This window comes from Serinus canaria, chromosome 17 (genome assembly GCF_022539315.1).
Source record: "Serinus canaria isolate serCan28SL12 chromosome 17, serCan2020, whole genome shotgun sequence".
Lineage (NCBI taxonomy): Eukaryota > Metazoa > Chordata > Aves > Passeriformes > Fringillidae > Serinus > Serinus canaria.
Window position 1 is genome coordinate 5,804,149 of NC_066330.1, and position 15,694 is coordinate 5,819,842.

A 15,694-nucleotide genomic window follows, 5' to 3' on the forward strand; every position below is an offset into this window, starting at 1 on the left:
ACCGTGGGCACCCGGCCGTGTGCTGGCCAGGGGCACGTGGGGATGCCCTGGAGCATCCTCGGGGAGGGGGTCCCGGAGTGTCCCCGGTCTCTCGCCCCCCAGCCATGGGCTACGGCGGGGCTCTGCACCGATATCGATTCTATTTAAGGAAGACTGACTCAAACTGGCCCCCGGGGCTTGCTGCGGCGGCGGGGCCGGGCCGGGGGCGGGGGCGGGGGGGGCGCTGAGCGCGGCGGGTCCCAGCCCGCCCCTTCCCCGCCCGCCGCCTCCGCCATGGGCGCCGCGGGGCCGCTCTGCGCCCTGCTCCTGCTGCTGGCCACCGGGACCGGCACCGGGACCGGGACGGGGCCAGCTCCACCGCGCCTGGTACTCGCCCTCCTGGCCCGGAACGCGCAGCACTCTCTGCCGCACTGCCTGGGAGCCCTGGAGCGCTTGGACTATCCCGCGGGCAGCATCGCCCTGTGGTGAGGCAGCGGGACCCCCGGGGGGAGCCGAGACGCCGGGGGGAGCGGGCAGAGAGTAGCACGGATCCTGGGGGAGGAGAGGGCTGTGGGGGAATGGGCATCTCGGGGGGAGCAAGGATGCTGGAGTCACAGGGACCGCGGGGATAGCGGGGAGCCCCGGGGAATGCAGATAGTGGGGGGAAGGAGGGTCCGGGGATTAAGGGAGACTATGAAGGGAATGGAGAGCTGAGGATAGCAGGGACACGGAGGACAGTGCGGGGGGGAAACTAGGGAGAGTAGGGGAACTGGGGGCTCTTGGGTGTGCAGAACAGATTCGAAGGAATGGGGGGCCTGCGGGGGAATGGGGATCTCTAGGGGGCAGGGACCTTCACGGGGAACAGGGACCCCGCTGGTAGCAGCGTCCCCAGCCCCACAATGTGAGGGGTAGCTCTGCCCCGTGTGTGGGACCCAGCAGGGAAGCAGAGGGGCTCAGGCTGCCCCGCGGCGAAGGGGCAGAACCCTCACCTTTCCCCTGAGGAAGCTGTGGGGCTGATGAGGTCTGGGACCCCCGGGCACAAGGGAATTCTGCATCATCAGGGACAGGCACTGCCTTCCCCCTTCCCGCAGGGCTCACCCTCAGGCCCCCTTTCCCAAAGACATCCCCAAACCCCCTTTACCGTGCTGGGGGTTGGCTGGAAGAGGAGTCTCCTGTCTCCTTGTTGAGCCACTGCCGTCTCTCGCCTGAGCTTGTCGGAAACTTTTCTGCAGCTGCTTTTGCGGGGGAGCTGAGGCGGGGGCTGGCCGGGGATCCTGGCAGGGCTGGGGCGGGGGTCAGCTGCGGCGGGGGAAGGGGCGTCCTCACCTTTACCCGCTGCACCCCCCAGGTACCCCCGACCGCAGGACCCTGCAGGGAGTTTTCAATAGTAGTCCCTGGAGCTGGGGGGAATGCAGATCCTGCCTTCTCCCCTCAATCTGTCAAATCCCCATGACACAGTGCCTGGGGGATGTCCTGGGCTCTTTGACAGGTCGAGGAGGGTGGGAATTTGGGATTTGGCCCAGTGCAAGGTGGGTTCAGCTCTGTCTGTGCTTGGCTCCCTGTGAACGTTGTTCTGAGGACGGGTGGGACAGTCGGGAGTGGTGACTGTGCCCAGCAAAGGGAATGTTCAGGAAGGGGGATTTTTTGCTGTTGAGTCCTTTCTTCTCACTGCTGGAACAGTGTACAGGGGTACTGTGGGGTGCAGGGACAGGGGGACAAAGGGCTGTACTGCAGTGCTCATGGTGGGCTGTCACAAGGCTGGGGTGAGGAGAACATGTCCAGGGCTGCCACTGGGATGCAGGGTGAGAGCTGTGGAACAGCCTGGCTGGTGGTGGCACTGAGGAAGAAATTACCAGTTGGCGTTCCCCCTCCTGCCTGCACAGCCTTGGTTCCTTCAAATTACATGTTATGTCTGTCACTGGCTCAGTCTTTTGGTCCCATGAGCATTTCTGAGTGCAGGGTGAGGTCCTGGTTGTCCCTTGAGAAGGACCCCCAGAGGCTGATGTCCCCTTATCCCAGGTGTGCAACAGACCACAACTCAGACAACACAACAGCAATGCTGCAGGAGTGGCTGGGGGCGGTGGGGAAGGACTATCACTCAGTGGTCTGGAAGGTGCAAGAGGAGCCCAGGTGAGGCTGGGTGAGTGCTGGGTGGGGGCAGGTGTGGGCTGAGGGGCTCCTGGAGCAGCATCAACTCTCCCTGGCCGGCGACCCGGAGGAGCTCAGCGGAATGGGGCTGACTCAGCCTGCCGGCACAAACAGCCTGCACTGAGTTTGTGCATTCCCAGTGAGCGAGGTTAACCCCTGCCTCCCCCTGCCCAGCTCCTACCCTGATGAGCTTGGTCCCAAGCACTGGAGTGACAAACGCTATGAAAATGTGATGAAGTTGAAGCAGGAAGCTCTCACCTATGCCCGGGAGCAGCAGGCAGACTACATCCTGGTAAGGGACTTGGGGCACTGGTGGGGTGGGGGCTGAGGTGGGCTTCTCCATGTCTCCTGAACCTGTGCTGTCTCTGCAGTTCATGGACACTGACAGCATCCTGACCAACAACCAGACTCTCAAGTTTCTCATGGCGCAGAACAAGTCAGTGGTGGCCCCCATGCTGGACTCGCAGACCTTCTACTCCAACTTCTGGTGTGGCATCACACCCCAGGTACATCCCCAGAAAGCCCCGCAGAATGAGACACCCCTGTGGTGGAGGAGCCTCTGCCATGGAGGCACTGTGCCGTGTGATACCGCAGGGGTTCTATCGCCGGACAGCCGACTACTTCCCCACCAAGAACCGGCAGCGTGTGGGCTGCTTCCGAGTGCCCATGGTCTATGCCACCTTCCTGATCGACCTGCGGAAGGAGGACACCTTGCAGTTGGCTTTCTACCCACCCCACCCCAACTACACCTGGGCCTTCGATGACATCATTGTCTTTGCCTACTCCTGCCAGGAGGCTGGTGAGGGTGATGGGGGTTTCGGGGGGTGCAGGGGCTGGGGGGAGCTGTGCTGCTCACCTGTCTCATCTGGCAGGTGTGGAGGTCCATGTGTGCAACCAGCACCACTTTGGTTACATCAATGTTCCTGTGAAGGCCCACCAGACGCTGGAGGATGATCATGCCAACTTTGTGCATCTCACACTGGAGGCCATGGGTGAGTGCTCATGGATGGAGAGGTCCTGGAGGTCTGCAGGTCCTGACAGGGCTGTCAGCCCCAGCTCCCAGCCAGGGGAATCTGGGTTCTACTGAAGAGTGTCTCCTCTCTCCACAGTGGATGGTCCACCCATGCAGCGCTCCAGGCACATTTCCCTCCTGCCCAGGCCGCTCACAAAAATAGGCTTTGATGAAGTAAGTGCTCAGTGGAGTCGCTTGTGTCCCCCTGTCCATCCCTCTGGTTGCATACATCTCTCTATTGCATCCATCCATGGCAAAGGCTGAGGCCCTGTCCCCATCCTGCAGTAGCCAGGCAGCCTGGGTGTCCCCCATGACAACATGCCCCATTGTTGGGGCTGTTCTCTTCCTCCCCAGATCTTCCTAATCAATCTGGTGCGGAGGCCAGACCGGCGGCAGCGAATGCTGGCATCCCTGCAGGAGCTGGAGATCATTCCACGGGTGGTGGATGCTGTGGATGGCAGGTGACCATGGGGGGACCACTCAGCCAGTCTCCTGGTGTCACTCTGGGGAGGGGACAGGGAGTATCTGGTGGGACACCTCGCTGATGCAGCCCCTTGCCTTGCAGCACCCTCAACAGCAGTGACATCAAGGTGCTGGGTGTGGGCTTGCTACCCGGGTACTATGATCCCTTCTCTGGCCGCACGCTCACCAAGGGCGAGGTTGGCTGCTTCCTCAGCCACTACAATATCTGGAAGGAGGTATGGGGCCACAGTGGCCGTGGGGTCCCTAAGGACTACCAGCAGTGGGCAGGGACCCTGTGAGCATCACAGATGTCTGGAGGACCTGGGGAGAAGGGGTGTCCTGCAGGGTCAGTGGCCCCAGTATGGCCCAGAGTGGTGCTGGGATAGGCTGGCACCTCTGTGCCCTCCCCCAGATTGTGTTCCGGGGGTTGGAGCGGTCAGTGGTCTTCGAGGATGATGTGCGCTTCGAGGCTGCCTTCCCAGCACGGCTGCAGCGGCTGATGGAGGAGCTGGAGCGGGCACAGCAGGACTGGGACCTCATGTAGGTGCTGGGGCCAGGGGGATGTGGGATGGGGGTCCCCAAGGCTGGCTCTCATGGTTCCCGGGCCACCCCACAGCTACCTGGGGAGGAAACAGGTGAACGACGAGGAAGAGGCACCTGTGGAAGGCGTGCGGAACCTGGTGGTGGCTGGGTACTCGTACTGGACACTGGCCTACGCCATCTCCCACCACGGGGCACGGAAGCTGCTGGCCACCAAACCACTCTCCAAAATGCTGCCCGTGGACGAGTATCTGCCCATCATGTATGACAAGCACCCCAAGTAAGGAGCAGATTGTGCAGGAGGGTGCTGGCCTGGCCATGCCAGTGCGGGACAACGTGTTTCTTCTCTGCTGTCACCACCTCACCCTGTTCCCCCCCTTGCAGGCGTTACTCATGCTGGAGGAAAACATCTGTAGCATGAGCTCATTCTCAGCCCTGCCGCTGCCTGGCCACTGGCCGCTGGAAAATGGCCCTCTGCCAGCATGGGGTGGGGGAATGGGAATGGAGCTGGGTCTTGGTGTGGGCTCTGCACAGGGTCTTGGCCCCATGGTGTGGTAGGGAGCAGCCCCCTGTACCCTAGTGCTGGGGCGCTGTGTGGTCCACTGCCCCTGGTTGGGGGTCTCAGCCCCAATTTGGAGAACTTTCATGCTCCTCTCTGGGCATGGGGGTCAGCAGTAAGGCTTTGTCTGGGGAGAGGGAGGCAATTTAGGGGGTGAGTGAGCACCAGTGGGTGGGTGTCCTGGGAGAAAAGGGTGGGAAACCCAGTGAGCATGATGGACAAACACACAGATCAGGCATGAAAAGGCAGGCTGGAGGTGGATGGAGGGACAAATCAGGGCTTTGGATGTGCACCAGCAGCATCTGGAAGCCCCCTGCTTGCAGACATAACAGCATCAGACAGCCCTGTCTCAGGGCCAGCTGGATGCTGTGCCAGAGACCCACTGTGCCAAGAGCCGGCCCCAGCTGGTGGGGAGCCACAGGTCCTGTCCTCTCTGTAATCCCTCCATAGTCCCTGCCCAGTGTTCCCTGCCTTTTCGTACCTCACATCCCTCCCTATCCCCTGCCCTGCATGGAGCCTTCCCTAGGTGGTTGATTTGGTTTTCCCACTGCTTTTTCTCCTCTGTGCCATGCTCTGTAAGCCAGTTTTTTCTCTTGGGTCTGCTCCCCTTTCTGCAGTGAGGATTACAAGCGGCACTTCTCCCCACGGGACTTGCTGGTGTTTTCAGCTCACCCCCTCCTGGTTTATCCCACTCACTATGCTGGGGACAGCAACTGGCTGAGTGACACTGAGACTTCCACCATCTGGGATGACGATGCCAAGAAGACTGACTGGGTTGGCTCGCAGAAGACGCTGAGGGACTCACGGGGCAGTGCTGGCCACCTCCGCTCCACGGCCCGTGACGAGCTCTGATGGTGAGCAAGACCCTGAGACCCGGGCACAGGGGACAGAGCAGCTGGGGAGTGTCTCCCTGCACGTGCCATGTTCAGACGTGTCCCACATGCCTAGTTTGTTTTTGTCATGGGGCAGCAGCTCTCCCTGTCAGACTCAAAGCATTGGGAAACAGAAACCAGACTATCTCTTCCAGGTGGGGAAAGGGGTGGTGACACAGATGTCCCATGTGGGGCTGCACTAGGCTGGAGGGTATATAGGGACAGGGCCCTCCATCTCTATAAGTCTGTGCTGCTCCCCAGCCCCTCAGGTGAGGAAGGGAGAACACTCCTTTTCCTGCTGCAAAAGTGTGGAAAGAGCTGGGGCATCTCCCAGGGGAACATTTCATTCCAGCACTGCTTGCTCTCCTCAGAAGTGGGTCTCCTTGGGGCTGTGGCCATGTAGACAGGCAGGTGACCCACACTGGCTCAGCCCCAGGGAAGCATAGATACAGTTAATACTGGGTCAGACTTTCCCTGCCTGAGGTTGCTTGTCCTGGCAGCAGAACTGCCCTGGGAGCTGCCAGACTCGGGGAGGCTGGAAAACAGCCCTCCCACTGCCCCGGCTGCAGGCGTGAACACGTTGGGGCTGCTCCTGTCCTGACCACTAATGTCTGTGTCCGTGCTTCCTAGGGATGAGGGATTTTGATCCAGCTGGGAGCACCATGGGCAAGGACCTTAAACTGCCTGCTCCCTCTCAGGAAATGCAGCTGCCCTGGACAGAGCCCCACAGGATTCTTCAAATCTGCATGAATCCACCCAAGGCAGGATTTGCCCCAGGAAAGCTTTTCCCTGCCAAGTGGAGAGACCAGAGGAGCACTGTGCTCCATCTCTGCTGAGGACACATCTCCAGGACAGTCCCAAGTGATGCCAACTCTGCCATCTCCAGCAGCCTGGACTTTGGGGAGTGGACTTTGGGCTGGCACACGTGGTGGCCTCCTGCCACCAACTGGGCTTGCCCCTCATGCCATGCCTGGGTGGAAGCCCAGGGAGGATTAAAACAGACTGTTTGAGCTGATGTTCTGGGTGCTGGCATTGCCCCAAGTTCCCAGGGGTGCTGCAGGGGTGAGGGTCTGGCAGTTCCCCCAGCTGGGAACTTTGGGAATGAAATCTGTAAGGGGGAAAGAGGGGGAAGGAGAGAGGTGGGGGGAGGAAGATTGAATCTCACCCTTGGGGTCTGGGTGGGTGGCATCTTCATTAAGCTCAGCTCTCCCCTAGGAGTGGAGGTGATGGAGCAGCAGGTGGAGACCTTGGTAGCAGACACCCAGAGAAATGTCTGAGACTACCAAGGGATTCAGGAAAGCATAATTTGGGGCAGATTGAACAGCTACAGCAAGGACCTTTGGAAGGAAAACAAGCAGCTCCAGATCACATGGGACCTGAAGATCCGAATGGATCTCCTGGAGAACAGGGAGGAGATGGCCAAGTGCCTGTTCTGCAAGTGCAGGGTCCCAGCCAGTATAGACAAGGGTGAGGAAGGGGTGACAGGTTGGGCACATTTTTGCTTCCCAGCTCTTTCCCTGGTCCAGGCAGCCTCAGTGCTCCAGGAGGAGCTCAGGAGCTGGGGATGGAGCAGAAGAATGTCTGGTGCCAGCTGGAGCAGAGGATGGAAGTGACAAAAACACTGTGGTATACGTCAGCCAGCAAGCGTCCCAGTGCTTGTTCCATCCTGCTGGGATGCAGGAGAGGAGCTGCCTTTGCTCGGTGTCTCAGTGTTCCTGGGATACAGAGCTGGGCAGGACATGCTGGCACACCCAGGACTCTGGGACACAGCAGTGGTGAGGACACACTGCCGTAGTCTGTGCTCTCCACGAGACCCACAACAGGTCTGCAGGCAGCCAGAACTCCTGCAGCTGTTGGAAACTCCACAGTTTCGGCCAAAACCACTGAACTCAAAAATACTGTGAGGCCAGCTCTGAAACTTGCTGCAGCTCAGTCAGAGCAGCACGCTATGGGATTCCAGGCTCTCCATGCTTGCCAGTTTCTCAGCAAAGCTGAAGTGCCTTTGGACTCTACGGAAGTAGCTCCTATTGCTCCCCATTTCTCACTAGAAGCCTCCCTCCAGACTGTGCTGGTCGAACACGGATGGGGGCACGGATTTGAGCTGCAGTGCCAAGGACAACCCAAGCTTGGCAAGCGGCGCATGGAAGAGAGGCAGGAGCAGGGCAGAGTCAGGGTGAGGGTTTATTTAATTTCTGTGCCAAACTGAGGCATGAAGCCTCTGCAGGGCTTCAAGTGGGACATGAGCTGCCTGGATTGGTGTGGGCATGGAAGGAGGCTGCCCCAGCTCCCAGCCAGGCTGCCCAGCTGGGCCAGCTCTGCTCGGCACCATGGTCACTCTGGAGTGCCTGCAGCACCCTGCCCATCAGCCACAAGGGTCCCAGGGCGTTTGTGTCAGCCCCTGTCCCCTGGCTCTGTAGGTGCTCGGCTCTGAATGTGCTCCAGCAGGCAGGTCACTGCCTGGGCCAGGATCTGCTCCAGCTTCTCCCGCTCCCCAGCACTGAACGGAGACAGGACATAGCTGGGCACTGTCACATCACCCTCTGGCCGCCCGATGCCGATCCTGAGCCGGGTCATCTCCTGGGGAGGAAGGAAGAGAGCTGGGGAGCTTCCCCTCAAGTGTTCAGACAGAGCTAGGCAAGGGGACAGTGCTGAGAGTGGGGCTGGGCAGCAAGGGAGCAGCTCCTCATGTTTTCCAGGTGGTTTTGAGTGCTTGCTCCAAGAAACATAATTTTGGAAGAGGCTTTAGCTGGGCCGTGCCGAGATCCCAGGCTCCTGCCAGGCCTGGCAGAGCGACTCAAGCTAATTGTTTCCATGTCCTCCATGGCGGCCAAACAGACAACAGCCATCCAGGAAGAAGGGGAAGGAGAAAAAGGGGGAAAAGGGAGTCGGGGCTTGTCTAAGAGGAATCAGAAAAATGGGAGTGGGGGAACAAGCCATACATTGAGAGGGGCACAGGACTGATCCCCTTCCCCTGACACCCACTCACGTTGGACTGCAGAGCACTGATGCAGGATTGGACCCCATTGTGTCCCCTTGGGAGAGAAAGAGAAAATCCACACTTAGTTTGTAAGAGGCACCCTCCCCATATAGCCCTGGGTCTCCTGCTGCAGGAGTGTGGGAATGTGGTCCCAGCCAAGGGCTGCAGTCCCTGGTTCTGCAGCCCCGGTTCTGCTCTGAGCCCCTGGTTCTGCAGCCCCAGGGGCTCAGAGCAATTGGCTGGGGGATTTAGGGAAGCAGGGCTGGGACAGCACGTTCTCTGTGTGTTGGCTCTTGCCACAGCTGGTGCATGTGTGACTGAGCACTGGGGCCCAGCACCGTACCTGCCCCATCCCACAGTGGAAGCTTTCCTAGGTTAAATGACTGGTGCTGGGCAGGCACAGTGGAGGCAGAGTGTTATAAAAAGCTCATGTGGTGCTGTCAGTGGGCTGAATCCAGCCCACAGCCGCTTCCAGGAGTCTCCCTGCCAGGGCAGGAACTGGGAGGCTGCCCAAACAGCCAGCTGTTGCCTCTGCAATAGATCGAGCCCAGGACAAGAGCTGAAACATTGCAAGGCTGGTGGGATGGGGCCAAGAACAGCCCATGAACCTGTATGGGCATGTTAAAGCCTCAAACCAGCTCACACAATCAGGAAGCTGGGGCTACCCCATACCTTGCGCTGCCTCCCAGCTTGATTGCCACCTTGCCCAGGGCCTTGTCCAGGTCATCATGAACCAGGTAAATGTCTCCAGGGCCAAGGCTGTAGATCTCAGCTTTGAAAACAGAAATACAACCTAAGAAATGAGGGGAGACAGACTCACCAGGCCCTGACTCTGCATAGCGGGGCTGTAGTGAGCCAGGGAAGGCAGGGAGACAGCAGGGCTGTCATAGGGGGCTGGTGCCACTAGAGGCTTTGGGGGTGACCCAGTTGCTCACCAGCACTGGCAACGCTGAGCCCATTGAGGTTCATGAACCTCCGTGGCTTGAGCAGCACCAGCTCCAGGCCGTGGGCTGTGGCCAGAGCCACATCAGCACAGCACCGCTTGTCCACTCGCCAGCCCTCGGCCACCGCCAGCTGCCGGGCCAGCTGGTCCAGCACCTCCATGCCCACACTGTGCCGTGTGCCGCGCAGCCCGTAGTTGCCCAGGCCGGCCACCTGCATGACAGGTGTCAGCAGGGCCCTGACGGGCCACCCTGAGGCCCCTGGCCCCTGCACAGGCCTGATCCCCTCCAGCATAGCTCAGACCTGCTCCCTCCACGCTCTCCACAACTGGCTGGGTCCTCACAGCCTCAATCCCCACAGCATTCCCTTCAGTTCCTCTTCCCTCCGTGCCTCCCTCATAGCCCTGATCGTGCCCTGGTGCTTGCCCATGACCTGATCCCCACCACACTGCCCTCACAGCCCCCCTCTGTCTGCTCGGCTCACAGTCCTGACCCACCCTGTTCTCCTCACAGCCCCGTTCCCCCGACAGTCCAGCTCCCCGCGTTGCTCCCACAGCCCCGTTGCCCTCACGGCCTCCCTGGCCCCGCTCCCCCCGCCTTCACCATGGCGCGCGGCCCCGCCCGTCCCACGAGCGCTCGCGCGCGCCCCGCCACCTCCGCCGCCAGCATCGCCCTCCTTGCTCGCGTGACGTCAAGCCCCTGCGCCGCTCGACGCCCCGCCCACGTCGCCTCGCCCCCGCCGCCATCTTGGTTACGGGCAGCGCCGCCATCTTTCTAGCGGGCGGTGCCGGGGGCGGTGTCGCGGTGCCGGGGGCGGTGTCGCCGCTGTGGTAATGCCCTGCGGGCCGGGCTCGTCCTAGGGATGGTTGCGGTGGGGTCGGGGAAGTGCGTTAACGGGGCGCTACTTGGGGCCGCGGCCTGGGAACCCGCCCCTCTCATCGAGAAGACCGCGAGAAGCTCTGCAGAGGCTCCCCGAGGGACTCGCAGGAACAGCAAATGCTCAGGGCTGGGCCCCGTGGTTTGTGTGTTTGTGCCCGTTCGCTCTCCATTGGCGTGCCCGCCCTTGGCATACGGCTGGATGGGAGAACGCATCCCTGCTCACCTTCCCCCAGGCCATCCTTCAGCCCTGGCTGGGTCCTTACCCTGCCAGCAGGGCGCAGCTTTCTTCCAGGGCACTGGGACAGCTCCCCAGCCCAGCAGCACATCACTGTGCTGGAAATTGGTCATCTTCCAAGTCCTTCCACACTGCCTGCAGTCAGGAATCCGTGTGAACGCCTCAACTGTTTCATTCTTAGAAGATTTATTTTAAAATTAGAAATTCATATATTTGCAAGGGGCAGAATTTTTGCCTCTGTCTTTGGGCCAGCTCTTGGGCAGCCTTTGGGTGGTGTCTAAAACCCCCAAAGCCCAGGGCCTGGAGCTGGAATGGTCCCAAGCACTGGCAACTCATTTCCATACAGGGAACAGAGCTTTGGAAGCTTTGCCAAGTGTCCTTACACCCATCCCTTGAGCAGGTTGTTCCTGGCGAGCAAATTACTCTGCTTCCCCTGACCTCTTATTCCATAACAGCATAGAGGATTTTAAAATCAGGGCAAAGCCAGGCTGTGCATCCCAGGCTTGGCAGTCTGGAGCACCAATCTTGTCTAACTTGTCCCCAGGTCCCTCACTGTGACACTCCCCAGAAGCTGAACGGCTGCTGGCCCAGCCAAAGCCTGCAAGGTCTGACCAGCAGAAGGATGTACAAGAAGCTCCACAGCTCATAGCACCAACCCTGCTGTAGAAACCATCACCGAATAAAAGGAATTTTCAAAACCGTTAGCAGCACTGTGGGCTTCCCTGGAGGTAGGATGAGATTCTTCACGGCTGGTAAAACAAGCAAGAAGTCTTTTGTTGATGTTTTTCTGGTTTGCTACAGGGAAATCTTTGGCCCTTTGGGGAAAGATGGGTGAAGGGGTAGTAGGAGAACTTGGCTCATGGCAGATCAGGCATTCCCCTCTCCCACATGACCCCCCCTCCCTTGATGTTGAAGCTGCCAAGCACCTATTCACAGTGCAAGGAAACTGGAATGTGGGTGGCTCTAAAACTTCCTTGAAAAGAAAACTTGGTTGCCATGTTGAGGTGTTCACAGGAGTCAGCACCAGTATGTTGTGCCAAGGAGCTGAGGCACAGCTATGCTTAAAAAGGTTTTTTAAAAACTGTTAAAATGCTGTAAGGAAGAAATATTCTTCTGTGGGCTCAGAATCTTAACGTATTGGGTATCAACAGCTGCCAGAAGTGGGGAGAGCTGTGAAGGGGTGCTGTTGACAGGGTGAGAACCTCCCTGACACTGTAGACCCTCTCAGCATTTTCCCCATGTCATCACACGTCTCAGGTGGTGGATCCACCTTTACCTGGCCAAGAGTCAATCAGTAAAGTGCTTTAAATTACATAATTTGCACCTGGTCCTGCAGCTGCATCCTGCAGTGGACTCCATGGAGCTGGAGAGAGTTCAGGAGAGCACTTGTGCTGTGGGGAGTGACGCACCATTCCCACTGCACATCCCACCAGCCCTGGATGCTTTCTAGCACTATGGATCTGAGAGAGGCCCTTGCCAGTGACTAGAAGAAAAAACTGATGCGAGAGGCCACTGTTTTGCAGCCTGTTGATGAGAATAATTTCTCTTCTTCTGGGAAGTAGGGGATGCTGTCAGCCACTTCCTGGACGACATCCGGGCGTACCTCGAGGCCTTGCTGGATGAGCTCACTGACAACACACTGCTTCACATGGTGTTGTTTCAGTGGGAGGAAAGGCACAACAAAATCAATCAGATGTTCATTAATGATCCCAGATTTCCAGAAGCCACCTGCACAAGGAAAGGGAGAGAAGGTTTTACCTTCAGAGAGGCTCTGCAGTCCCTGCAATTTAAAGAGCTGCTTTGTGGGAAGCCAAAATACTCTGCTGAAGAGAGATGTTGCTGGTTTTGAACCCACCAGTTGTCACCTACCCCCCAAACAGACTTTCTCCCCAGAGAAATGGGGGGATTTAGCTTGTCAGAATTTAAGCTCTGCTCCCTGTGCTAAGGGCAAGGCAAGGAGATGCAGGCAGGCAGTGAGGATCGATATAGCTCAGTGCTGTTCTGGCAAGTGTGCTGTGCTGTCTGCCAGCCCCCAGCTGCAAACACACCTTGTCTCCCAAGAACTTTGCTAAATATGGCAACAGGTCTGCTGGCTCAGAAGGAAGGAAACCTAAAGGGGCTCACAGTCCCAATCCCTCAAAACCCCCCTGTCCCTTTCTGGTTGCCTGGTGGTAGCAGGTGGTGTGGGTGGCTTCCTAGAGCAAGCCTGGCTGCCTGTGCTGGGCTGTGGGGCTACAGGAGGAGCTGAGCTCCATGGACTCACTCTCAGGGTTTTCAAACACGGCCTTGGAGATGGCTGGCTCCAGGTCCTGCAAGCTGATCTCCTCCCGGTCCTTGCGGGCATACCACAGAGCCAATGTCACGTTGTTGATCTGCTCCCCTCCTGCATTGCTGCACAAGAATGAGAGCCTTATCCACTGTGTAGCCAGGAAAATGGTGTCTCAGGTGGCAACTAACACCCACCAGCCTGCAGAGTGCAAGCCAGCAGCTCCCAGCTGCCTGTCCCAAAATAACTTCTGTAGAGGCAGCCAAATAACATGCAGAGGAGGCTTTTTCACACTCTCCAGATCTGTCTGTTCACAGTGAGATTGCATCCCTTGGCATTTGTAGAGGCTCAAGACTTGGAGAAGGAAAAGTAAAACAAGTGTGTGCACTGAGGTAGGTATGACCTCTGCCCAAACAAGCAGCAGTGAGCTGGAAGAGGCCTCCGTGGCCTCCCCATGGAGAGGCCTCTCTCACCTGATGAAGATGAAGATGGCTTTGCGGTAGTTGGTCCCATACACAACCCACGAGGGCCCCAGGAACGGGATGATCACATCAATCAGGCCTGGGTGCATCTTGTCCATCTCATCAAAGAGAAACGCTGAGCGTCCACAGTTGGTCAGGTTCCCTTGGATCCAGCGCTTCAGGCTTTCCTAGGAAAAACCCCACCAAGTGTAAGGCAGTGAGATGGCAAGGAAGGCTCAAACATCCCAGAGTAAAGGCTGAGGCAGGAGCTCAAGCACAGCCAAAGGTGCTGAGAGCAGCGTTTCTCTGCACAGCACCACACACATGGAGCTGAAAGACCCAGTGCTGGGGAGGCCCCTTTATTGTGGGTTTCACACAGTGGCTGTTAATCAGCTTTTTTTAACCATTGTAGGTCTTTTTATACAGATTTAAAGGAGGAGGCAGCACACTAAAGCTGGAGATTCAGACTCCTACAGGTCCCCACATTCTTCTCATTCCCTGTTATATCTACACAGTTCCCAGCTTCTTGCCAGCTCCTGCTCTGATGCAGAAACATGTGCCTGCACTGACCCAGAACAGCTCTTTATCATGGCTGAAGGTACTTCCTAGCCTACACAAAACCACTCACATTGCCTGGGGGCATGTGAAACTCCTAACTGAAGCACTTCAGCCAGGAAGGGATTTACTTTTCTAAAAGCATTTCCTCTAAGGACACAATACAACAAATAACTTCTCCAAACGTCCAGAAACTAAAGGTCCAGGTGTGCTGAATTCCCACTCTGCTGAAAATCTGGCATTTTGATTTCTCTCTTTTCTCAGCTCTAAGAGACAGAATGGCACCATGGAGAGTCTGGAGCTGCTGTTAGGGAGCTCTGTGCTCTGTGAGGAGGGGATTACAAGTCTAGTGATATGCAGGTTTTTACAGCCATCAGGCTGTTTGGAAAGCAATGGGAAAATTTTAGTGCCTTTCATCTAAGCCAAGCACTTTTGTTTGTGTGTTCAAAGAGCTGTGTAAATATTTAAGAATGAGAACATGATCAGGGCAGGGACTACTGTGGAGAGGACGAAAGTAATAACTGAGTATATTGCAGTTACTAGTGCATTCTTCAGCCAGTGTATGGAGCCACTCTCTCAGCTATGTTTGTCTGAGAGGGTAAAACAAAGAGCTTTTATTCCTACTGCACTTCAGGAAACAGCTTGAATGCATATGTACTGAGGATCAACCCAGACACAGCCAAAACCCCCCAGTGAAGTGGCACTGCTGAGCGGTATCCCTTACCTTGTACTGCTCTATCTGCTCAGCGTGGGGGAAATGCACTATGGGGGAGAAGTGGTGAACATAGGAGCTCTGGAGCCCCCTCTGGAAGAGGTAGCGGATGAGCATGGAGCTCACGTAGGTTTTGCCTGTTCCTGTGGAGCCGTGGAAGGACATCACGAGGGGTTTCACTGGATTCGAGTTCTCCAGGAATTCCCTCAGCCCCTTCATCACCTGCTGCCTCACCAGGGGCTGCCCCACCAGATTCGTGGCCAAGTCGAACTCCAGACCTGAAAGGAAGTGAAACCAGGACTTGGAGAACGCGGGTTGTCATCGCTCCCTGCCCCGTCCCTGGGGGCCGCCCCACTGGGCCCCGTCATCCCCGGCTACCGCATGGCCGAGAGACCCCGCTCCAAGGGACGCCCCCGGGCAGGCTCTCCTGGAGACCCTCGCTGGCTCCCGGGACCCCCTCGCCTGCTGCCTCCCGGCCTCGGCGGCTGCACGCCCCCCGCCCCTGAGGGTCCCCCTGCCCCCAGACCCCCTTCCCGGCCGGCCGCTCCCGCTGACCGCGCAGGTCGGGCGCGAAGCCGCACTCGCAGTCCGCCGAGAAGCCGCAGCGCAGCGCCCACAGGTCCCAGGCGGCGGCGGGGCGGGCGGCGGCCGCCATCAGCACCAGCAGCACGGGGAGCGGGACCGGGGCTGGGGCCGCTCCGGGGGCCATGGCGGCCGCGGCTTCCGCACCGCCCGCACTACAACTCCCATCGTGCCCCGCGCGGAGGCGGGACCAGAAAGACCCAGCTATAGGAAAGAGGCGTGGTCATGTGCCAAGGAGGCGGGGCCTGGCCCGTATCGCCCCGCCTCCCACCTGGGCTGGGTCACTGTGCCCCCTGTCCCCCCGTCCCCTCGTGCTTGGGGGACCTGCGACCCTCTCGCAGAGAACCACCTCCTGAAATTCAACAAATGCAGAGTCCTGCACCTGGGGAGGAACAGCCACGAACACCGGTACTGGTTGGGGGCTGACACGGAAAGCAGCTCTGCAGAAAAGGACTGGGCGTCCTGGTGGACAGCAAGTGTCTGAGAGCCAGCAGTGGGCCCTGAGGGCCAACAA

At 58.5% G+C, this 15,694-nt stretch overlaps 3 protein-coding genes across 6 annotated transcripts; 1 reads left to right on the forward strand and 2 right to left on the reverse strand.

Annotated features, from left to right (window-relative positions):
- Positions 1 to 268: 268 nt before the first annotated feature.
- CERCAM (cerebral endothelial cell adhesion molecule) lies at positions 269 to 6,587 on the forward strand. Of its 2 annotated transcripts, none has more exons than XM_009093621.4 (13): positions 269 to 464; positions 1,999 to 2,109; positions 2,302 to 2,419; positions 2,499 to 2,633; positions 2,722 to 2,926; positions 3,000 to 3,119; positions 3,237 to 3,313; positions 3,494 to 3,600; positions 3,705 to 3,837; positions 4,014 to 4,141; positions 4,218 to 4,421; positions 5,318 to 5,554; positions 6,203 to 6,587. In XM_009093621.4, the coding sequence occupies exons 1-12, from the start codon at positions 274 to 276 to the stop codon at positions 5,550 to 5,552; spliced, it is 1,764 nt and encodes a 587-aa protein (XP_009091869.4). In that variant the 5' UTR covers positions 269 to 273; the 3' UTR covers positions 5,553 to 5,554; positions 6,203 to 6,587. The 2 variants fall into 2 exon arrangements, with proteins under 2 accessions (XP_009091869.4, XP_018773332.3); XM_018917787.3 differs by having other exon boundaries at positions 6,271 to 6,587.
- A 1,148-nt stretch (positions 6,588 to 7,735) lies between these two features.
- Positions 7,736 to 10,187, reverse strand: PTRH1 (peptidyl-tRNA hydrolase 1 homolog). 2 transcript variants are annotated; one of them, XM_018917790.3, is made up of 5 exons: positions 10,145 to 10,187; positions 9,485 to 9,704; positions 9,222 to 9,321; positions 8,559 to 8,604; positions 7,736 to 8,149 (listed from the first exon to the last, which is right to left on the reverse strand). In XM_018917790.3, exons 1-5 carry the CDS (start codon positions 10,157 to 10,159, stop codon positions 7,964 to 7,966), a joined length of 567 nt encoding a protein of 188 aa, XP_018773335.1. In that variant the 5' UTR covers positions 10,160 to 10,187; the 3' UTR covers positions 7,736 to 7,963. The 2 variants fall into 2 exon arrangements, with proteins under 2 accessions (XP_018773335.1, XP_009091870.2); XM_009093622.4 differs by lacking the exon at positions 10,145 to 10,187 and having other exon boundaries at positions 9,485 to 9,981.
- Positions 10,188 to 10,771: 584 nt separating this feature from the next.
- On the reverse strand, positions 10,772 to 15,340 carry TOR2A (torsin family 2 member A). Of its 2 annotated transcripts, XM_030233658.2 has the most exons (4): positions 14,611 to 15,090; positions 13,344 to 13,519; positions 12,868 to 12,995; positions 10,772 to 12,332 (listed from the first exon to the last, which is right to left on the reverse strand). In XM_030233658.2, the coding sequence occupies exons 1-4, from the start codon at positions 14,815 to 14,817 to the stop codon at positions 12,088 to 12,090; spliced, it is 756 nt and encodes a 251-aa protein (XP_030089518.1). In that variant the 5' UTR covers positions 14,818 to 15,090; the 3' UTR covers positions 10,772 to 12,087. The 2 variants fall into 2 exon arrangements, with proteins under 2 accessions (XP_030089518.1, XP_050837070.1); XM_050981113.1 differs by lacking the exons at positions 10,772 to 12,332; positions 12,868 to 12,995 and adding an exon at positions 15,154 to 15,340 and having other exon boundaries at positions 13,340 to 13,519; positions 14,611 to 14,876.
- Positions 15,341 to 15,694: the final 354 nt, after the last annotated feature.

Excerpts from the sequence above, each read along its gene's own strand:
- CERCAM (XM_009093621.4), top strand. The coding sequence starts at position 274 with ATGGGCGCCGCGGGGCCGCTCTGCGCCCTGCTCCTGCTGCTGGCCACC. Across the intron at positions 3,120-3,236 it reads TCTCACACTGGAGGCCATGG|TGGATGGTCCACCCATGCAG; the intron begins GTGAGTGCTCAT and ends CTCTCTCCACAG. Across the intron at positions 3,601-3,704 it reads GTGGATGCTGTGGATGGCAG|CACCCTCAACAGCAGTGACA; the intron begins GTGACCATGGGG and ends CTTGCCTTGCAG.
- PTRH1 (XM_009093622.4), bottom strand. The coding sequence starts at position 9,785 with ATGCTGGAGGGGATCAGGCCTGTGCAGGGGCCAGGGGCCTCAGGGTGG. Across the intron at positions 8,605-9,221 it reads AAGCTGGGAGGCAGCGCAAG|GGGACACAATGGGGTCCAAT; the intron begins GTATGGGGTAGC and ends TTCTCTCCCAAG. Across the intron at positions 8,150-8,558 it reads TCAGTGCTCTGCAGTCCAAC|GAGATGACCCGGCTCAGGAT; the intron begins GTGAGTGGGTGT and ends CTTCCTCCCCAG.
- TOR2A (XM_030233658.2), bottom strand. The coding sequence starts at position 14,817 with ATGAAGGGGCTGAGGGAATTCCTGGAGAACTCGAATCCAGTGAAACCC. Across the intron at positions 13,520-14,610 it reads AGCAGATAGAGCAGTACAAG|GAAAGCCTGAAGCGCTGGAT; the intron begins GTAAGGGATACC and ends GGTTTTTCCTAG. Across the intron at positions 12,996-13,343 it reads GCCATCTTCATCTTCATCAG|CAATGCAGGAGGGGAGCAGA; the intron begins GTGAGAGAGGCC and ends ATTCTTGTGCAG.